Here is a 19,885-nt window from a genome sequence, read left to right on the forward strand (position 1 = left end):
AACCGGTGGTTGAGCCTCCGATGCAAGGGGGCCAGCCAAAAATCGCCAGCCCCCCAAAAGAGCTGGTTCTAACCATATCCTAGAGAACCGCTCCTGCTCTTGCCCTGGAATTGCTCTTTCCCCTTCTCTCTCTCCTCACTCGCTCCCTGGCTAGCGCTGGGCTCACCCTCTTCATCTTCTCAGACGCCCCTGATGGAAACCCGGGTTTAGCAACAAGACGTTTTGATAGGGCCCACGGGAGCAGGAGAGCTGCCCGGGTCGGTTTCCCCACTGAACGCATCTACACACAGTAGTTATAACAACCGGCTGTCTAGAGACGCCCTTCAAGCCAGCAGCATTTCCACGGCTGGAACTGCGTTCTCAGATAACGTGCCGGTAGATTTCCCAGCTCCAAGAGCGAGCCTGGCAACCTTTCTTTTTTCATTCTGGGGGCTGACAAAGGAGCTAGGAAACCATGGTCATGCACGTTCAGGTTCTCCCCCTCCCCCGCGCCCTATGACAACCCAGCCTCCTGCACACGTTTACACACCCGGCTAACTCCGTACCCTCTAATCCGGTCTTTCTTGAGTTACTTGTTAATCGACACCTCCAATCATTGGAGGGTGGGTTGTTTTTGTTTTTCTCCCTTTCTGTTGTTTGTGCTCCCCTTCCCGTCCACACCAGCCTCCCTTTCTCCCCTCCCCCGTCTTTGGCAGTGGATTTGGTTTCAGACGCTGTGATGCTTTTGAGATCATCAGCGGTACTTTAAGGCAAGGAGTTAGCTTAATTATGGGGAAAGGGGAAGCCAGAGGCAGGCTGAATTTCCACAGCACCGAACTGTATAGAAGGTTGGCGTCTGAGAGAATTCTTCCCCCGGGCTTCTGAAAGGCTGGGTGGGTGGGTGGGTGGGGGAGTTTAATTAGTTTGAAAATATTTCTCCCATTATTAAAAGGCCACAATGCTCACTTAAAAAGGCAGCTTTAAAGCTGCCCATTGCCTCCTTGGTTATTAGATGAGATCAGGCTTGGGGAAGGGGGGGGGGGGAAGAATAACCCTTTAGCGTTTGTCTGATTTAGTTCATAGTATTCTTTAGGATCGTATCTCCAAATGTAGCTTGGCGTGTGTGTGTGTGTGTGTGTGTGTGGGGGGGGGTTAAGTCCTGGGTCGTTCTGAAGTATTTCCCAGCTCCTTCAGGTTGCAGCGCAAAAGAAATATGAGAAACTTCACAGGGCTCGGGTTCCTTTTTTTTTTTTTTTTTTTTTAAGTCTCTTATTTGCTGAGCAAGAAACCAGGAAGACTGTGTGTGTGTATTTGGAAACGGAAAATGGGGGAGTGAGCATGTTCCATTCCCGGCATGTGCGAATTAGCTGACCCATGGATCTCTCTCTCCCGGCGCCTCTTGATCTTCCCGAAATAGACCGGGTGGTGCGAGGGACCGGCGGGCTGAAGAGAACACAGCCGCCCTTTGGGCTTTGCTGGAGAAAAGGAGCTGTCCACGGACTGTGGTCCTGACATGGCCCCTGGAGGCTGCCGCTGGTCTTTGGCCCCTAGGTGTCGCCTCGGTGGTGGTTCTGCCTTTTACCGTTGTAACAAAATGGTTCTTTAAATAAAATAATAATAATTACACCACAACAACAAAGCCCCACAACAACTTGGAAATTACCAAAACTCACCCGTGCCGGTTGAAGTATTTGTGACAACCCCGTCTCTCCCCGCAACTTCACGTTTGCTACACGGGATTCCGCTCCTTGCTGCGCACGGGGCTGTATCACAGCACGCATTTAAGGGTAGAAAAACCATCATCACAGCGTCGTGTAGACGGGAAATTGCCCCATAGCTCGAAAGAGAGACTGCTTCCTACCAGACTAAAGGGGACGTTAATGATTATCTTCAGAGAAGCTAGGAAGATGAACGCGGAGACATGCATGCAAATCAAGTTTTCCCCTTAGATAAATGTCATTAGTACTGGGAATGGATGGTTGTGTGTGTGTGTGTGTGTGTAATTTGCCTCTTTGTGTATTTACAAACTTGGTTTTTTTTCCTATAGATCTGGGTTATTTAGATCATGGTAACATCCAAAATGTGCTTGGTGTTTTCCAAACATAGAGTAAGACTCCCGTCTCTGCCCTGAAAAGCATACAGTTTGAAAATGTAAAAGGGAGGTAATAGGGGGAAAAAAGGGGGAGGGGAAACTAGGGAGGAGAAGACAGTACCTACCTGCTAGTTAGTGTGTGTGTTAAAGTTGAACATACTCCGTTTTAGCTCTTTCAAGCTCTTGTGTGACAGTGAGTGAATTTTTATAGATAGATAGATTGATAAATGGTAGAGCAGGGGTTCTCAAACTGGGGGTCAGGACCCCTCAGAGGGTCACGAGGTTATTACAGGGCGGGTCTCAAGCTGTCAGCCTCCACCCCGCTTTGCCTCTAGCATTTATAATGGTGTTAAATATATTTTAAGTGTTTTGTTTTTTTAATTTATAAGGGGGGTTGCATTCAGAGGCTGCTATGTGAAAGGAGTCACCAGTACAAAAATTTGAGAACTGCTGTGGTAGAGGAACCAACCAGAGTGAGAAGGCTTTTGGTTAAAAGTTTAGATATTTTAAAAAATTGACTGGATCAAATGTGGACGCCCAACTAAAAAGATGTCACCAATCTTGAACCAACACAGCTGGTCAATGAGAAGCAATACTGCTCAAAGTTGACTCTCAGGAACTTTCTTAAACCTTGGACCATAGTCTATTGCTGTTGCCCTTAACCAAGGTCAACATCTGTGTAATGCAGCATACAAAGAGAAGAGAGACTGTATTCAGAAAAGGGGCTACTTTCCCACCAAAAATAACAGTAGAATTGCACACCACTTCTTCAGCTGAGGATGACCTTGAACCTGTGATCATTGCATTCATGATTTACCATCGCTTACCCTGCAACTGACATTGAAGAATGCTGAGTTAATAAAATATCTGACTCCTCTCCCACATCACCCTTTTAAGTCTTATTTATGGATTGTGCAAACAGCTTTCCAATATTAGTGACATTTAACTAGTCAGTCATGTGGGGGTAATGAAGTGATATTGTAGATAACCATGGGACTAACCATCACATCAGAGGTGATGCAGCAGTTGAAGATGCAAACAGAAGGTCCAGTCCTGCAAGGTACTGAGGGACTCCTGAATGTCCTTCACTCCAGTTGATGTCAAAAGGACTTGATGTTTTCAGAATCTCTTCAGTAGCATGTAGTACCTTGCAAGAATTTAGACAGCGATCAAAACAGCTCTCAACAAAGTATTCCGCTGTTTAAAATTTGTGCAAATGCTCCCTGTCTTAAATAGGATGTGTGACACAATTTTACATATTGTACTTGGTACCATTTAGGCACCTCATTCATCAAAATTGAAGTATTAATCAGAGATGGTGTAAATAATTAATTGGAAATGTAATTTAACGTCATTATGGTTTGCTGAAAGGTTACCTTAGAATGATTTTTCATGACTACTTTTCTTAGATTTAGTAGCATTTTACAAAAATGATGGGTATCAAAATGATTTTACAGGTCACAGAAACACTCGCTAATTATATAATAAAGCAAACTTGCATCTTGTACTGGAGGAGCTAAGGGCCAGATTCTCAGCTGGTGTAAATGGATCCAAGTTATGACACCTAATTTGGCCCTAACATTTTCTCTATAACAACCGTCATAATTTTAGGAAGCTAAGAAGTTTTTCTTTCTAATGTAGGTTTGGCAGAAAAAGATTAGTATCTTACAATAGTTCTTGTCATTCTCTACCTTTAGAATGAGATGCAGCTTAAAAACCTGAAAACAGCTGTGTTAAGAAAAGTCATTCTTAAGTTCTTATTTGTATTATAGCAGCACATCTGGGACCCTGTCATGATTCAGGGGCTCCATTGTGCCAGGCACTACCAAAATAAGGGATTCTTTATAACAACTAGAGTGGTTATTCTTTTAATTATGGCAGATTTCTGCCACCCTTATGCATTGTAAGTACTCATGGGGTAAAGCACTGCTGTCCAGGAGCAAACATTTTAAAATCTAGCTCAGTGTGGGGGAAGGAACCGCAAATTATATATGTTTCTATAGGTTTCATATTGCAGCTTCAACTTAAATTATTAGGGCCAAACTTATCCCAGATGTAATTATACTGTAGCTAGTGCATCAAGCATGAATGTGGCCCCTAAAAATTCATCCATTCTTAAAACAAAATCCGATTTACTGAGACTTTAGATAATTTAAAATTATCTAATATATTGGAATAATTTTTTTCCTTGCTTGCACACAGGTTGTGAACGGTTGGTGTTTGACAGATTTTTTTCTGAGCTCTCAAGAGATTTCTAGTGTTCAGCTAAGCACTTTGTCCAGTAGTTGCTCTCTTTTATACAGATCAGCTTACCTAGGCAAGTCCAGACTGAGAGACTTATTTGGAGAAGGACTGCCCATGTGGGCTTATGTTTTACATATTTGTCTCCCAAATTAGGAGGAAAAAACTGGTGGCACATCACCAATGATGGGCCTGATCCAAAGCCCATCCCTGATCAGTGGATGTCTTCCTACTGAATTCAATGAACTTTGGATCATCATTTATTTTAAATTTAATTGAGCATTATACAGCCATTTAAGATGCAGTATTTGAGAATTAAGGGCCTGATTCTGCAAGGAGCATAGCCACTCTCATTTAACTATCTCAACCCGTAACTGAAGCAGCTCCATGCAAGACAATGCTGCTGAGCTCTCCAACAATTTGGTTCTAATTAAATTCCTAGCATCTGGGACTCGTGACAAAATGGGAATTTTTGTTCAATTAAGGATTATAGAACTTGGCCCACATTTGTATTTCTGGCATCTGAATGAGCTAACCCAGAGAATGCACAGACGTATACTATGTATTAATATAAATGTCAGTATTATGAGTAAAACTAATTAAAATATTGTCAGACAGTGTTGCTATAAAAATAAGTAATCTGTAAATTGAACTGAGAAAGATACAAGTTGTTCAAATCACATTAAAATCTATTGGTGTTATTGGAAGGCAGTTGTTGTGCTGGTAGTTTTTTGATGTTATATGCAGCTATTGTCTTACCTAATCTGAACAATTTAACATCCTGTTTCCATGCAGTTAGTTACTAATTCTAACTGGGCATGGCCAGTTCTTTGATGTTTGAGCTCTGGAGTCAGAACTTCAAACTGCAGATAAGTCAGAAATCTCCAGAATTGCAAAATGAAATTGTTCTATTTGCTGTGATTGTATCAACAAATGATACAAAATGCCTCTATAAAAATGTAAGGAGTAGGACTGCTGTGTCAGTGGTTTATAATAAATGTATAATTTGTAGCGTATTGATATAGTGGCTTTGGTTTATTGCACATTTGTTTATGGCTCTAATAGCATTACATCTGAGAGTTTCTAATTAGAATTTAGAAAGCCTAATAAATTCTGATTTCACCCTGATCTTTCAGTTGATGGTGTTTAGAATAGTACTGAGGAATAGTGAGGACTTAAGCGTGCTGATGAGTGTGCAGAGCAGCAGTAATTGGTGTTTGTTTTATTGACCGTACGCATTCGGGCAGACAAAATATCTAGGACCAAATTCTGCCCTGGTGTAAATGGGCATAACCTTTGAAATCCATGGTGTTAGACCAGGACCAGATACAGTCCTTCACTTGTTTTCCAGCATTTTTGTATCATTGACTTGCTATCTTTCAGGGGCCCTGGTGAAACTCTATTGACTTGAATACAATCACTTCTATTTACTCCTGGGCTTAAATTGGCGACTGCCATGTAACTTGATAATGTATGGTGTTCAGTCCTACCCTAACCAGTATGCTTGCGTCTTTCTATGGAATCTAGTCCAGCTTTCCTCTGAAACACAATATTGCAGGTGGTGTTCATTTGTTTGTTTGGTTTTTTTTAATGTGAAACCAAGAATAACTGGCAGTTTCACCTCATCATGCTTTGAGGAGACTTTTGATTTGAATATAAGGTTGGAACAAAACCAATCTCAGGAAGTTGGGGGAACATGCATCATCCCACATCAAGCCCAACCTGAAAACCAGGCAAACAGTAATGCCACCCTGGACTGTTCAGCTTTTTGCCTGGAGCCCTTGTCCATACCTAGAAATTCCTCCTTGAATGAGGCAGGCCTCTTTTTGGGAGTCCCTGGCAGTGCACTGCCAACTAAATTATGCTGCTCAAGTGTTAGGAGGAAGCCTGGAAGGTGGGAAGGGTTCCAAAGCCAACTCAGAGGCACATGCCTGGAGAAGGTGGTGCAGTGTGAAAACAGATCTACTGGCATTTCTTGGTCCACCAGATGGAATGATTTTGGAGGATCTGCTGTGAGGAAATCTTGGAAGGGTTGTCTCCCCTTCCTGGGATACTGCCACAGGATGAAGTGATCTGGGCCATAGCTTGGGAAATCTCATATGCTCTCTTTAAGAAGTAAAACTCTTTATTTATCAACTCAGTACATGTAAAATACATTAAGATCCTGCAACTAGATCTGTGTAGATTGACTCCCTATACCAATGAAGAGTCCCAGTGAAACCATTGGGGGTCCACACAGGAACTGGGGTCTTCCTCTGCAAACTAATTGGTTCAGTCCTTGCTCAGATGAGCTGGGATCCCACTGGTTCTGCCCATTCAACCAGCTTGGATTTCCTTACCCTGTCCTGGCTGTGCCAGGCTCTCAAGCCTTCTATAGCACATATGCACAGGTAAGGCCACACCCAACTGCAGACACAGACTGAAGTCAGCTCTGTGTGTGAGAGGATTCACCCAGCACTCATGTGCATACCCCCTTTTGGGGAGTAAATCCCAAATAATATTGTCTTGCACTGTATAGAAAGTCTGCACAGTGCAAGCTCATAAAAATTCGCCCTCTCCCTCAATGTGGAGAGAGATGCACAGCTTTTTGTGTCCCCCCCGCTCCCTCACAGCTATGAATTGCATAAACTGGGTTTTGGAATAAACTAAAGCGAAGTTTTATTAACTATAAAAGGTAGATTTGAAATGATTATAAGGGATAGAAAACAGAACAAAGTAGATTACTGAGCAAATAAAACAAAACACCAAACTAGGCTTAATACACACAAGAAACAGGTTACAAAATGTAATTTCTCACCCTAAATGTTGTTTTAGGCAAGCTGTAGAGTTTCTGTAGCTTAGAGTTCCAGTTACAGACTAGACTCCTGTCTTCATCTGGACTCAGCCCTCAGTTCAGTTCCTTTGGATCTTCAGGTACTTTCAGCAGTCTGTCTTCTTGGGCAGGAAGGCAATGGAGAAGAGACCTGTTTGCCCTATTCCCCAGCCTTAAATAGAATTTACATATGGTGGGAAAGCCTTTGTTTTCAGTGGGAAAGTACTAGCAGTGTCCAAGGTGGTACTTTTTTATATATTATCACCTGACCTTGCAGTGTCAAAGGAACCATGAAACCAAGTTTATTTGCAATGTCCACAGGAAGGAACTCCCAGAAGAAGGGGGTTCCATATCTTCAGACTCATAGTCTTTTTCCTAATGGTTCATTAAGGCTGATTGCTTACTGTCTAGTTGGCAACTACAAGTGCAACCACAGTTGTAATTGTTATATAGTCAATATTCCCAACTCCAGATACAGAAGTGATATATGCATACAAATGGGATAAACACATTCAGTAAACCATAACCTTTCCAATGATATCTTACATGAGCCGTCTTGCATAAAATATATCTTAGTTATGCCGTATTCATATTCTTTATAGAAATATGCTTATGATATAGAGCGTCACATCACACTATATTCCTGTAGAGGCTGTAATGGGATAGACCCTTCCTGTACACACAGGGACAACTCCTGCCCCCAGAGAACCCCAGTTCTGCAATATGTTCTGCATAGGCACAAAGCTCCTCCCATGTGGAGCAGCTTGTAGGATCAAGGCCTGTGAAGATGAGCAACACGTGAAGGGCAGGGATAAACCATCTTCTTCTCTTTATCCCATGAACTGGGGTTTGGGTCATGATGCAACCTCCACCATCTTTTATCTGTCAAAGGTGGCACTAAGAACCACCTGTTGACATCTTCTTCTATGCAATCTATCTGTCGCTTCCTCAGCTTTCCTTGGGGTCTCTTTTCTACCACACTCTTCTGCCATGCTATCTTTGCTAGGTCTCCTTCATTCAGTCGTACATCAAATTACTAAAATAAAGGAGCATTTTCCCTCGGAAATTGTTGTTGCACATAACTTGGCAAGTGTACCCATAGGAACTCATTATTCCATTACTTGTGCCATGTGAGTGTAAATAGTTCCACAAGAAACTTTTAAATGTATAGCTGCCATAAATTAGTTGAAATTTCAGCTGAACTACTGAATCTACAAGCTGCATGGGGGTTGGTTTGTTGGTTTGTTTTGTTTCTGTAGGTTTTTTTCACATGATCGTTTGATAGTTGTCATCTTGTTCTCAACAGACTTGAAATAATGAAATCAAGAAGCTTTTGGTCACTTCTGGTGTTGCTTGAGTTTTTCCTGTCAGTCACTTGGGGGTGGATGGAATCGGACAGGATCAGAAGGCTTTATGCGGATGCAGGGAGGTTGCAACAAAAGGTACTGTGAATCGGCTGTCATTTCATGTTCTTTCTAATGCTGCTTTCAGCTTTTTCAATGTGGTATGGGAAAAGTGGCGAGGGTCATATTGTGAAGATAAATACTTGCTGAGGGGGACAATGGAATTACTAACTCTGAGCTATATGTTCTTCTTCCCACCTGTAGTTTCTTTTATTAGTATATTACAATAGTGTTCAAAGTCCCCAATTTGCCAAGTGTTGTGCAAACACGCATGAAGACCTTGTCCCTACCCCAAAAAGTTTACAGTCCAAGTTCTCAATCCTCCAGCTCGTTCTGTGTTGGTGAAACTCTGTACCCATATGAAGCCAGTTGCAGGATTTGGGTCTAAAAATGTATTCATATAAGTAGTAATAGTTACTATTTCGCCACTATACATGGACATTCACCTGAGGATCTAAAATCTTAGAAATTGGTATTCTCATTTACAAAAGGGGACACTAATCCACAGTTGTTTCCAAGTGGCTTGCCAAGATTCTCACTCAGAACCTTCCCACATTTCACTAGATTCCCCAAAACTGAGGCTTGTGATGTAATATGGGAAAATGGAAAGGATTTCTAAAGGTATAATAGTTCATCGTTGCTTACTATTACTAAGACTGCATACAGTCAACAGAGTAACTTTATAGTGGGTTATTTGATCACAAAGCATGACTTCTCATTCATTGTTATATAATTGCAATGCAATCTTAACCATACAGGCACTAGACTTCTGGGAACTGTGCAAGTAACTGAATCTGTGTTTTCATTGCTGAAGTTAAAAAGTTGGCTTTCTTTGCAGTGATTAAACAGAGACTCTCTATAAACTCTGAATAGCATTCTGCATCAGTATTTCAAGTTAAAAATATTCAGACTGTCCTTATCAGTTCTTGAAGTGAATTTGTTCATCATAATAGGTATGTAAATATCTAGTAAGCTCAGATTTTAAACTTATTTTGAAATAATGAGGCCCAGACCAAACTTGTTGGGAAACAAGAATATTTTTAAATGTACAATGAGAATGATGAAACTTTTTATTTTATTATATTTTTGACTTCCAATTTATCATGAACTTTCTAACAAATTGCCTTATGTTTTCAAAATGAGTGACTTTTTTTAAAATTGGCAGACTCTTGAAGCAGTTATTTAATGGCATGCTTGAAGTATGTTAATTGTTACGTCACAGATTCTGGACCAAATATTAGCCATTAAAAGTATTTTTATGAAGGAACAGCCACCAAGACATCTTTATTTTTAAGAATGTTGGTTTTCCTGTGTGTGTGTGTGTGTGTGTGTGTGTGTGTACGTTCATTCTCTCAATAAGATGGTTTACATGATGTGTTTCTCAAGATATACTATAAGTACACTTATTATTCACTGCTGGGGATCACTTCAAAAAATCAATTCTAACCGAGTTGGTGATGACACTGCAAAGATTGGCTTTGTCTCTCACACTCACAGGCACTCTTTCCTTGATTTTTAGAGCAACGAAAATCTGTTACTGTTTTGAGCTGTCGTACCTCTATCCCCCCGCATCATACCATCTATTTTTCTGCTTTGTAGCACTATGCAAGATGCTAGTGCTTGTAATGTTAAATTAATTTAGTATATGTGCTTTAAGATCCACTCGTGTCTTTTGTTTCAAATTGCTTTTTCTTTCTTTTAAAGATAACTAATTGTATCTTGCATGCTTTTTGGATTTAAAAACTGTTGTGCCATTCTTCATGAAGTACATGCTTATTAGAAATTTGATTTTCTTAAAGAATGTTACTCCTAGAAGTGAAATTCATTAATCAAATGATTTAGTATAATAGTTTTATAGTTTATATTAAAATACTTGAAAGACATTCATTCATTTGATCTTGCTCTAAAACCATAAAGTTATTACACCAATTACTTGATTTTGCTCAGGGTGAAAAGATCTAAGCTCCTGTTGTATTTGTTCAAAGATTTGTAAAAGATTTATAAGAAGTGTGAATATTATTAAAACATTGAAATGTTTTTATGTACAAAGGCTGTAGCTGAAATAGCTTCAAGGGGTATAACATTTATAAATGCAGATTAAATAAGAAAGTAGCAGCACAGAAGGCTTGTTGAACAGGCAATACTGTTTGTACAGTGAGGAGTAGAATACCAATAGGAATTTGAAAACAAATTACATGCAACTCTATTCCAGACAGTCAGTGGAATTGTGAAATAGCTTGTCATTCTCTTAATTTCTTTCAGAGTGAATGCATTTCACCCTTTCAGAAAGTACAGCTTGTTCATGCCACTGTTTATCACAACAGAAACTATTCAGGAAGTTCCTATTCTCTCTTGGCTGTATTTGCTTCTGTTTTAACTTCTGTTTTATTTCCTGTCCTATAACATCAGCAACTTTACTGTTCTAGAAATGGAAACATAGTTTCTCACAGTTCATGGATTTAGAACCCGTGACAGTCAGTTGCTTTGACGTGGTGGTGGCTTGTTCATGAGAAATGTCTGTTAATTATCAAACAAATTGTTTCTGATTTATATATAATTGCTGTAATTCTACTAGAAGACATTCTAACTGTGGAATGATAAATGGCAAAATTCCTAAGCTGTAACTAACTAAAATTACGTTTTAAAGTTAATCTTCTTCGAATAAGAAAGGGCTATTTCACAGGTCAAATGATCTCAAGTTAATTTTGTAAAGAGTTTAGTTCAAAATATATCAAAACAAGGGTAAGGGACCCAGTAAGAGTCCCCCACCTTTACAAGTGTTTGCTCTGATCTTCATAGACGCCAGGTAACTGAATCAAAAATATATTGCTTAATTTATGTTCAAATTTCTAAATCTATTTCTTGCTGGTCTATAGTAGAACTTCTTGTGTTTGTGCTTTGAATTTATAAAACAAAAGCAAGATTTATGACTGTTCACTGCTCCCTACGTGTGCAATGTATAGTCACCCTTATGTCCAACAAATCTAAATCTATATTATCATGGCAGAGTGTGTTTTCCTGATGCTCAGCAATCCTCCTCCTTAAAATTATAGGACATTCTTGAGAAAATAAAATCGTATTTCTTCTTTGAGTAGTACTTTAATTAGAATAGTAACAATATACATACACATTTATCGGGTCTAAGTGCCTATGGATGCATAACAAATTAAAACTAATACCATAACTTATTATTAAGCACCAGCAGAGTGCTCAGCAATGTACATGATCCAGCAAGTCTCAATCCTTCAGAAGCTCAATCTTAAATAGCCTGATTCTACAAAGTGTCTATTAGCTCTTGCCAGAACTTCCATTGGAGTTTAGCGAATTCACTCTCCTTGCATGGGATCAAAAAGAGTCAATGTGGCCAGGACACAGGAGCAAAATGCATTGAGTCTTTTAGAGCAAGTTTCTCTCTTAGAATACTTACGAGGTAGGTGACAGCATTTTTACTGAGTTTAGCAGGGGTGGGTTTTGTGGAGGAAGTAAGACTTAAACATTGGACGAGATTCTGGAATCCCAGAAGTTGGGAAAATCCATAATAGCTGCTCTTTTACCCATTGAAACAAAAAAGCAACCATCCAAAATCCACATACCTAACAAAATTATAATGTCTTCACTTTCAGTCTCAAGTAAGGCTATCCAGAAAACAATTCCATTTCACATACACTTTTGAGGTTTCGAAATTGTGTTTTCATTCCAACATGGAGCAAAACCAAGACCTTTTAAAAAAAAAATTGCAAAATATTCCCGTAAGACATTGATGCCCTAGAATAACACAATTCAATCCCTGCTCCAAATCAGACAGAGCAGGGACTAGAACGTGGGTTTCCCACGTTTGCTGTGGGTTCCCTGACTATTGGGCCATTGGCTATTCTGATCTCTCTCTCTCTCTCTCTCTCAATCAGACCTGGAATTCCATCCTGGACCTGAGAAACATTTTAATCAAAACAGATATGTTTTTCCCATGAAACATTTAAGGTTTTGGTGAAATGACCTTTTTTGAGAGAGATTTGTTGACTTTTTTTTTTATTTTTTAATCAGCTGTAGTCACAAGGAAGCTACTGACAAATTTTATCATATTAATGGAGAGATATTATTCAAAAATAAACATTGAACTGAGCTCTTAACATTTAGGTTGTTTTCACATACAGCAAAAAATGGTGAGTTATTTAAGACTAGATCATAACATATGGAATTTAAACATTTGCAGGCTTGAAAACACACATAATCAATCTGGAATGTTTTATGAAGCTTCAGTGTGAAATCTCAACCCTCCTGAAGTTAGAAAGTTTTGCCATTGACTTCAATGGGGCCAGGATTTCATCCTAAATTTAAGCACCCCAAAATAACAACCACTTTCCAAGTTCTAACATTCCTTAGATGCTGCAAATCACATCTGAGCCAATGTATAATGTCTTTGAAGTTTGGCTTATCTGAGAATGGGAATATAATTGTTGTCTTTGGTGGTACAATATTCTCTACACTGCTTTAGTTCCTGAGGTCTTGATGATGTGATGTAGTTCAGAATGCCAAGAAAAGGCTACAACTTTATTGAAATGAAAAACGGAGGAAGTATATTTCCCCACTCTAAACTAGTTTGGTGTTGAGACACCACCTCAAATGATCCAGCCAGAGAAGCTATTCAGGCTCCTGCTGCCAGAACCATATGCCACAAATGCTGCTAAACCTAGGTTTAGCTGGCTTCCCCCTGTTTTAGGTTCCAACCAGGCCTACAAACAGATCCAAAGATGATTAGACCTCAGAACTAGTAATGGGTTCAGGAGGTGGGGGGGTCATTCAACTCTGGATTGCCCTTAAACTAGAGTTTGAGTATGAGACTGAATCAGGGCTTGCACTATAGTTTCATTACCTTGAATGATGGAAATATCACTAGATTGGATATTGTGAGTTGTCCACTATCTTGCGCTGAAATCTTACAAGCACAACTATTTCCTGATAGTTTAGTCAAACCCAAACTGGAACAAGAAAATAGGCTTAGTTTTAAAATCAAACCCAGAACCAAAATTATATAGGGAGTTTTGCACCCAAGACTAATTCAAAATTTTTGGGCAGGTTTTTATTGGAGTTTGGAAGCCAATGGGACTACTCACATGAATCAGAAGTCCCTGCAAGATCAGCACCTATGCCTGTACATTTAGCCCCAATGAAATTATAGTTTTGCAAGTGGGTTAAAAAACACCCAATATTCCCACCATCACTGTAGGCTTTTAAAAAGGAAAGCTATGTTTTATTGAGCATTAAATTTAGATGTTGCTTGAAGAGGGAAGTTAAGTGAAAGTAATTATGTCAGTGAAAGGCAGGTTTTATACACATTGCTAATGTGGTATGAAAAGTTTTTTGCCATATTCCTTCAAGTAATGGCCAGACATCTTCCCTCTGATCTGTGGTGCAGATGAGATTATCATTGCATCTCTTTACTGGATATTCTACATGCAGAACTTCCATCCGCTAATGGGAGTTCCTCAAACAAAAGAACATGCATCACTGCATATCAAATGGAAATGTACCACAAAACATAATACAACATTACTGGCAAATAGCCCTGGACAATATTATCATCCTTTGTCAATGAAAATGGAAAATATTCTTGTACCATTACAGGTATTGCTTGTGGCTTTTTGCTTAATGAACAAAGGAAATATTTAAATGCCACTGATTGCTCATAATGTCTAGTGATTGGCATAGAAGGCTTATTGACAGGACTACTGGGTTCTGTTCTTGGCTATGCCACTGAACGGCTGTGACCTTGGGGAAGTCATTTAAACTTTTTGGCTTACTTTTGCCACATCTGTAAAATGCAAAGCAGGTTGAGCTACTCAAATGAAAGCCACTGAGCGCAAATAATGACATGCTGTTGGTGATAATGAATAATCCCTTGGGTGAAATTTACCCCAGTGCAGAGGACTTATAAGGCTCTAAACACCATTTATGTTATATATAGTGATTTAAGTGAATTGAAAAGTCTTGTGTAGACTGGTGTGACTTCCCCCCCCCCGCCCCCCATACTGCTAGATTGCTCATACTGAGGAGTACCTTACTCGGTTTGTGATCCCACTGAAATGCATGAGTTTACCTGTGGAGTGAGTGCTACTAAATGTGAATGAGGGATCAGAGTGTAGACATAATAACTAACTGTAAATAAAAGGATCCATCATCTAAGGAATCCAACTTCCTTGATCACTTGTATGGATGGCTTTTGCAATGTTTGTATCACCTCATGTCCTGGATACCTATTTATGTAGATAGCTAAAGAATATAACTGCCATTCATAGCTATGCTGCCATTTAAACTGTGGCTTTAAAGAAAACATTTCATACTCATAAACAGAACTGCCATACATCTTAAATGATGCCATGATTTTCTCTTTGCTGGCATTTGGCAGGCGTCAGCATACCAGCGCACCAATCATTTGCCTTACTGTTTGCATGGCATCTGAGTCACTTAAAATTTCAGAAGGCAACAAATGTCACATTAGTCTTCATCACAACCATAAATAGTTATATGTGCACACCAGATGTCAGTGATACAAGTAGGCAGAGTGAATTGTCCATCTGGAACCGTCATTGCACTCATAATAGTTTTTGTCTCAGTCCATGTCTAGGAGTCTCGATTGCTTCTGTTGGAGATCTCAAATTATCTATAAGGTCTAAAGGTCATTGTGCTTGCTCTTTCAGATGAGATCCTAGCTTGCTATTTTAAACAACATAGAGGCCTATTTCACTTTTTGTATTATCCTTCCAGTGTTTCAAAATCCTATGAGTATTGTACTGTTATGGCTGAGTGTAATTCACCCCTATGCGGAGGGCCAAAAGTAAAGTGAGAAATTATTCCAAAAGGAACTCAAGGTGGTACCTAGAACTGTGCTGGCTCTCTTAAAGGGTGAAATTCACCTACATGCATAAAATTTTTATACTATAAAAAGGAAAACATTTAATTTCCTACATATGAGTGACAAAAACAGAACTATTTTCATTTAAATCTTTGACTAAGTAGCTCCCACTGTGTTCTTTACAAGATGTGGTTTTTTTGGTAAAGGCTTGGAGGGACAGATTCTGCTCTCGTTGACTTCAGTGGGAGCATTCAGCATCTCTGAAAATTGAAGACCCATTTGTCACAGGTTTGACACCCATAAAGTGAGGTGCCAAAAATTAGTGGACACTTGGAAATTGTAGGATTTCTCTCTCTCTCTGCTCAGATTCCTTATCCGACAAGTAGGAAGCATGCATCCTGCATCACAGAAGATTTGAGTAGTAAATCAATCAATACTTGTTAAGTACTTTGAAGTCAAGGAATAGAAAGTGCATAGAATCTGTGAACACTTGTGAAAATGTAGGCCAAAGTGAATGTAACTCAGGTCTTTTGAATCTTGGTCTAGTGGTATAACCACAAGAACATTGTTTGGTTTGCTTTGCTTTGGCCCTGAGGTGCACTTAAAGCTAATACTGAGCTGAAATAACAAGACCTCTGGGGGGGGGGGGTGAGAGAGAGAGAGAGAGAGAGAGAGAGAGAGAATAGCTTGCTTGTGAGATTTCTGAAATTGCATCTTCTATAACCTACAAATCTAGAGCTAAGAAAAAATCAAGGGAGAGGAAGCCTTGCAAGCTGTCTGGAATAACAAAGGTGAAGTTTGAGTTCACCTGGTGGGATGTGTGAAGGTTCAGATTGTTTGTTCGTTTTGGTTCTTATGCTAACCACATAGGAAAAATAAGGTCAGTAGAAATGTTTAGATGCTTTTCAATAGTGTTTGGAGCAGTCTCAGGTCTAGAATAGGAGAGTAGTTGTGCCTAATCTAGTCTTAATTAGTGCTAGATAAGGAGTATAAGTATTTCTAGACTAGGGTAAAAGGATTTTTCCTTATAAGAGCATGTTAGTGTGTTTTAACTAACCCTTCTAAACCTCTAATGTAGACAGTGCTGGTCAAAGAGAAGACCAAGTTTCTCCTTCGATTTTCCACTCAACTAGCTAGCACATTCTAAAGAACCATTTACCTTGTTTATATAGCATATGCTAGTTAAATCCCTTTTTATATTACACAAGGAAAAGACTCTGTGTTGAGCTAGCTGACATTTTTTCAACCAAAAAAATGAATTATTTTGCAGGAAGATGTCACTTTTAGTTGTTTTTTTAAAATTGTTAATAGGAAGTTTCAAGATTAAATTAAAATTTGAAAATTGAATTTTTGTTTCTCTCCCCTTCTTCTTGTTTTGGGTTTTCAGTTAGATTTGGTTTCCTCCATCTCCACCCCCCCTCCTCCACAAGGAAAACAAAGATGAAAATTCAGTTTGATACTAAAATTTTAATCTCATTTTGTCAGCACCATTGTGTCAGAACATTTGAATTTGAATTTTGTGTTTTGAAATTCTATATGGGGTAGAAGAACCAGATTTTATGGCTAGCTCTACTTCTACTTCTTGAGAAATACTTTATAGCAGAGGACATGCTTAGGGGAGGGAGACTGGGGAAGAGAATGATCCTACAGGAGAACCCTGAGGAACAGCTAAGTTCTGAATGAAAAAAGGGAGTTTGCATAATATACCTGGAGTGTGTGTGCTTGCACATAAGGTATGTACAATACGGTGAGTGTGCTTTTCATTCCAAGTTTGCATCTTCATCCCTTGGATCCGTTTTATGTTTTGTTTCTCCCTTTACTTTGAGTCTCAGAAATGTACAACAGAATTTACATTGGCGTGTTTTTTGAATCCATTCAACTGTGTTCCCTCATCCAAACAGTTTTTTCCTTATCTTTAACTTCAGTTCAGGAAATTTCAGTAGGTAGCTCGGAATGCTTTCCGCCCACCCCCCAAAGGGGGGTAATTTGACCTTTCTCAGCCGTAGGTAACAAGTTTTCTAGGTACTTCATACATTTTCCCTCCCCGCCCCCCCCAGCTCTGAAGATTTGTTGATAAAGGCTTTCTCCATTGTTTAGCACATGAGCTTAAAGTAGGACTGGAATACTGTATCATTCATTTTTATAGGCAGCAGTACACCTAAGAGCTTGGCATTTACATAAAGAATTAATATCAGTAATGCATTCTGTCATGCATATGTCATGCTCTTTTTTTTTTTATTGCAGGTAACTTGATGAAAACCTTTAGCAAGGGAATGAGAGAATCAGACTCTATTTTAAACAAAATGGGCCAGATTTCTCTCTCGCTGTACTGCTTATTCAGCATTAATTGGGCATAATTAGGCATAATGTTTCTGGTGGAGCAGTTAGAGTATAATTTTTTTCATTCTGTGATCTTCAGTAAATTGTACCTGTGCTCACTCTAGATAAACCTAACAATTAAAACAATTATGTTCTAATTATTTGGAGATGGCAAACGAACTTCTGCTCTCAATTCTGTTCAACAAGTCTAGACTATGCTTGAAGATCAGGTAGTTACATATCAAAGTGCTATGAACTCTGTCCTTCCTCCCTCAAAACCAAACACCTATAGAGCCTGATATACTAATACAGCCTGCAGAGCATTCATATGGGTGGAAGGGTAGAAAATGCAAATATTCAATTGCTTGAAACAAGACAATTGTTTCATTTTCCCATTATTTATCACTTCTCAATTTATACTTGACAATGCACAGAACCTAAACTATTGAAGTCTATGGAAATGGGCAAAGTCAAAAAGTGAAGTTGATAGGATACTTGCTCAGTTGGTGCACATCAAGTATTCTTTAGATCTAAAATCAAGTTTTAGTACTTGCAGTTGCCTTGTTTCTATTTTAGTTTTGATAACACATGCAGACGGTTGCAATGTCTAAGGTGTTCTGTCCAGGCAGGATGTTGCAATGTTCAGTCCACTAGGGAGACTGTCATATTTTTGTTGATAACAACTTGGACCACCAACTGAATACAGGAATGTGACTGTACTGCAGCTGCATTAGAGATTGCTTAGATTCTAATGACTCTGAACATCTGTAATATTAATGCTCTAACTCAGGGTTGGGCAAACTTTTTGGCCTGAGGGCCACATCGGGGTTGTGAAATGGTATGGAGGGCCGGATAGGGAAGGCTGTGCCTCTGCAAACAGCCTGGCCCCCTCCCCCTATCCACCCCTCCAACTGATTGCCCCCCTCAGAACCCCCAACCCTCCCCACTCCTTGTCCCCTGACCGCCCTCTCCCAGGACCCCCCGCTCCCTATTCCCTGACTGCCCCAACCCCTATCTACATCCCTGCCCCCTGACAGGCCCCTCTCCCCAAACCTCCACCCCATCCAACCACCCCCGTCCCCTGACTGCCCCCCGGGACCTCCTGCCCCTTATCCAACCCCCTTCCTGCCCCCTTACCATGCTGCTCAGAGCAGCAGGACTGGCTTATTGGAAAGCCTGGGAGGTGGGCAGGTGCAAGCTGCACTGCCCACGCAGCAACATGGCTGTGGGGGAGGGGTCGAGGGCTAGCCTCCCTGGCCAGGAGCTCAGGGGCCGGACAGGATGGTCCCACGGGCCATAGTTTGCCCATCCCTGCTCTAACTAAAAGTAGCTAGATTTTGGATGCTCTTGCTTTATGCTGAACTGCAGCACAGACTGACATGGGCAGGAATCAAATGTTGATAAGTTCCAGTAGTGTCACAGTCATGTGGCTGTGAAAAATCACATCTGGGTTGGAAAATGCAGGTAGATTCTCATAGGAGAGTTTAAAATCAAACTAAAATGTATGTTGTTGAAAATAAAATTCCCCTCACTTATCTAGTTATCAGGCAGTTATGTAATGGAGGGGTACACTTTCTGATATTCCTGTTGATAAACCATGTAACCTTAGCAGGTGAAATGGTGCCTATTTATTTCTGAAATGTAAAGTCTATGTCCATAGCATATTTCTGGAAATGTGTGAGGGGGATGGGGAAATTTCCCATTAGTGTCAAGATTTTTGTATCATCAAGAAGAGGAGTTTTAGATGAGAAAGGAACTGTTAAAATGCAGATGTGTTCTAACGCAAACTTCCAATGAGCTTTCCTGTGATGGTGTAGAGATTTATTGAGCTATACCTGGGTTTATTATCTGAATTCTAGAAACAATAGTGAGTATAATCAGAGATGCAGCAGTTATCTCAATTAGATACCGTATGGTGAACAGATGACACTATATGATTTGAGCCATCAAAGCTTCTCTGAATGTTTTTACCAGAAAGAGCAATTTAAAATTTGTCCTTTCAACTTCTATACTGAAACCCAGCTTCCTCAACAGTGAATGTTTGTTTGTTTTTTTTCCCCAGCCTGGCTCAGAAGATAGTGAGGGAATGTTTTGTGCTTCATTAGCATCTTTCATGAAATACAGTAAGTCACAGGCGCTGACTTTCAGCTTTCCCTGAAAGTGCTCCACCCCAGCTTGGCCCCGAGGCC

The 19,885-nt window shown here is 39.9% G+C and overlaps 1 protein-coding gene across 4 annotated transcripts in view; it reads left to right on the forward strand.

Annotated features, from left to right (window-relative positions):
- The window catches only part of FSTL4 (follistatin like 4), a 493,379-nt gene that overhangs the window by 16,285 nt on the left and 457,209 nt on the right, over positions 1 to 19,885 (forward strand). For all 4 annotated transcript variants that reach the window (XM_043490835.1, XM_038414976.2, XM_038414979.2 and 1 more), the window contains one exon: positions 8,431 to 8,566. In XM_043490835.1, the coding sequence (XP_043346770.1) occupies positions 8,441 to 8,566 (126 nt within the window). In that variant the 5' untranslated portion in view covers positions 8,431 to 8,440. The remainder of the gene's footprint in view (positions 1 to 8,430; positions 8,567 to 19,885) is intronic.

The sequence above is a fragment of the Dermochelys coriacea genome, chromosome 8, assembly GCF_009764565.3.
Source record: "Dermochelys coriacea isolate rDerCor1 chromosome 8, rDerCor1.pri.v4, whole genome shotgun sequence".
NCBI lineage: Eukaryota > Metazoa > Chordata > Testudines > Dermochelyidae > Dermochelys > Dermochelys coriacea.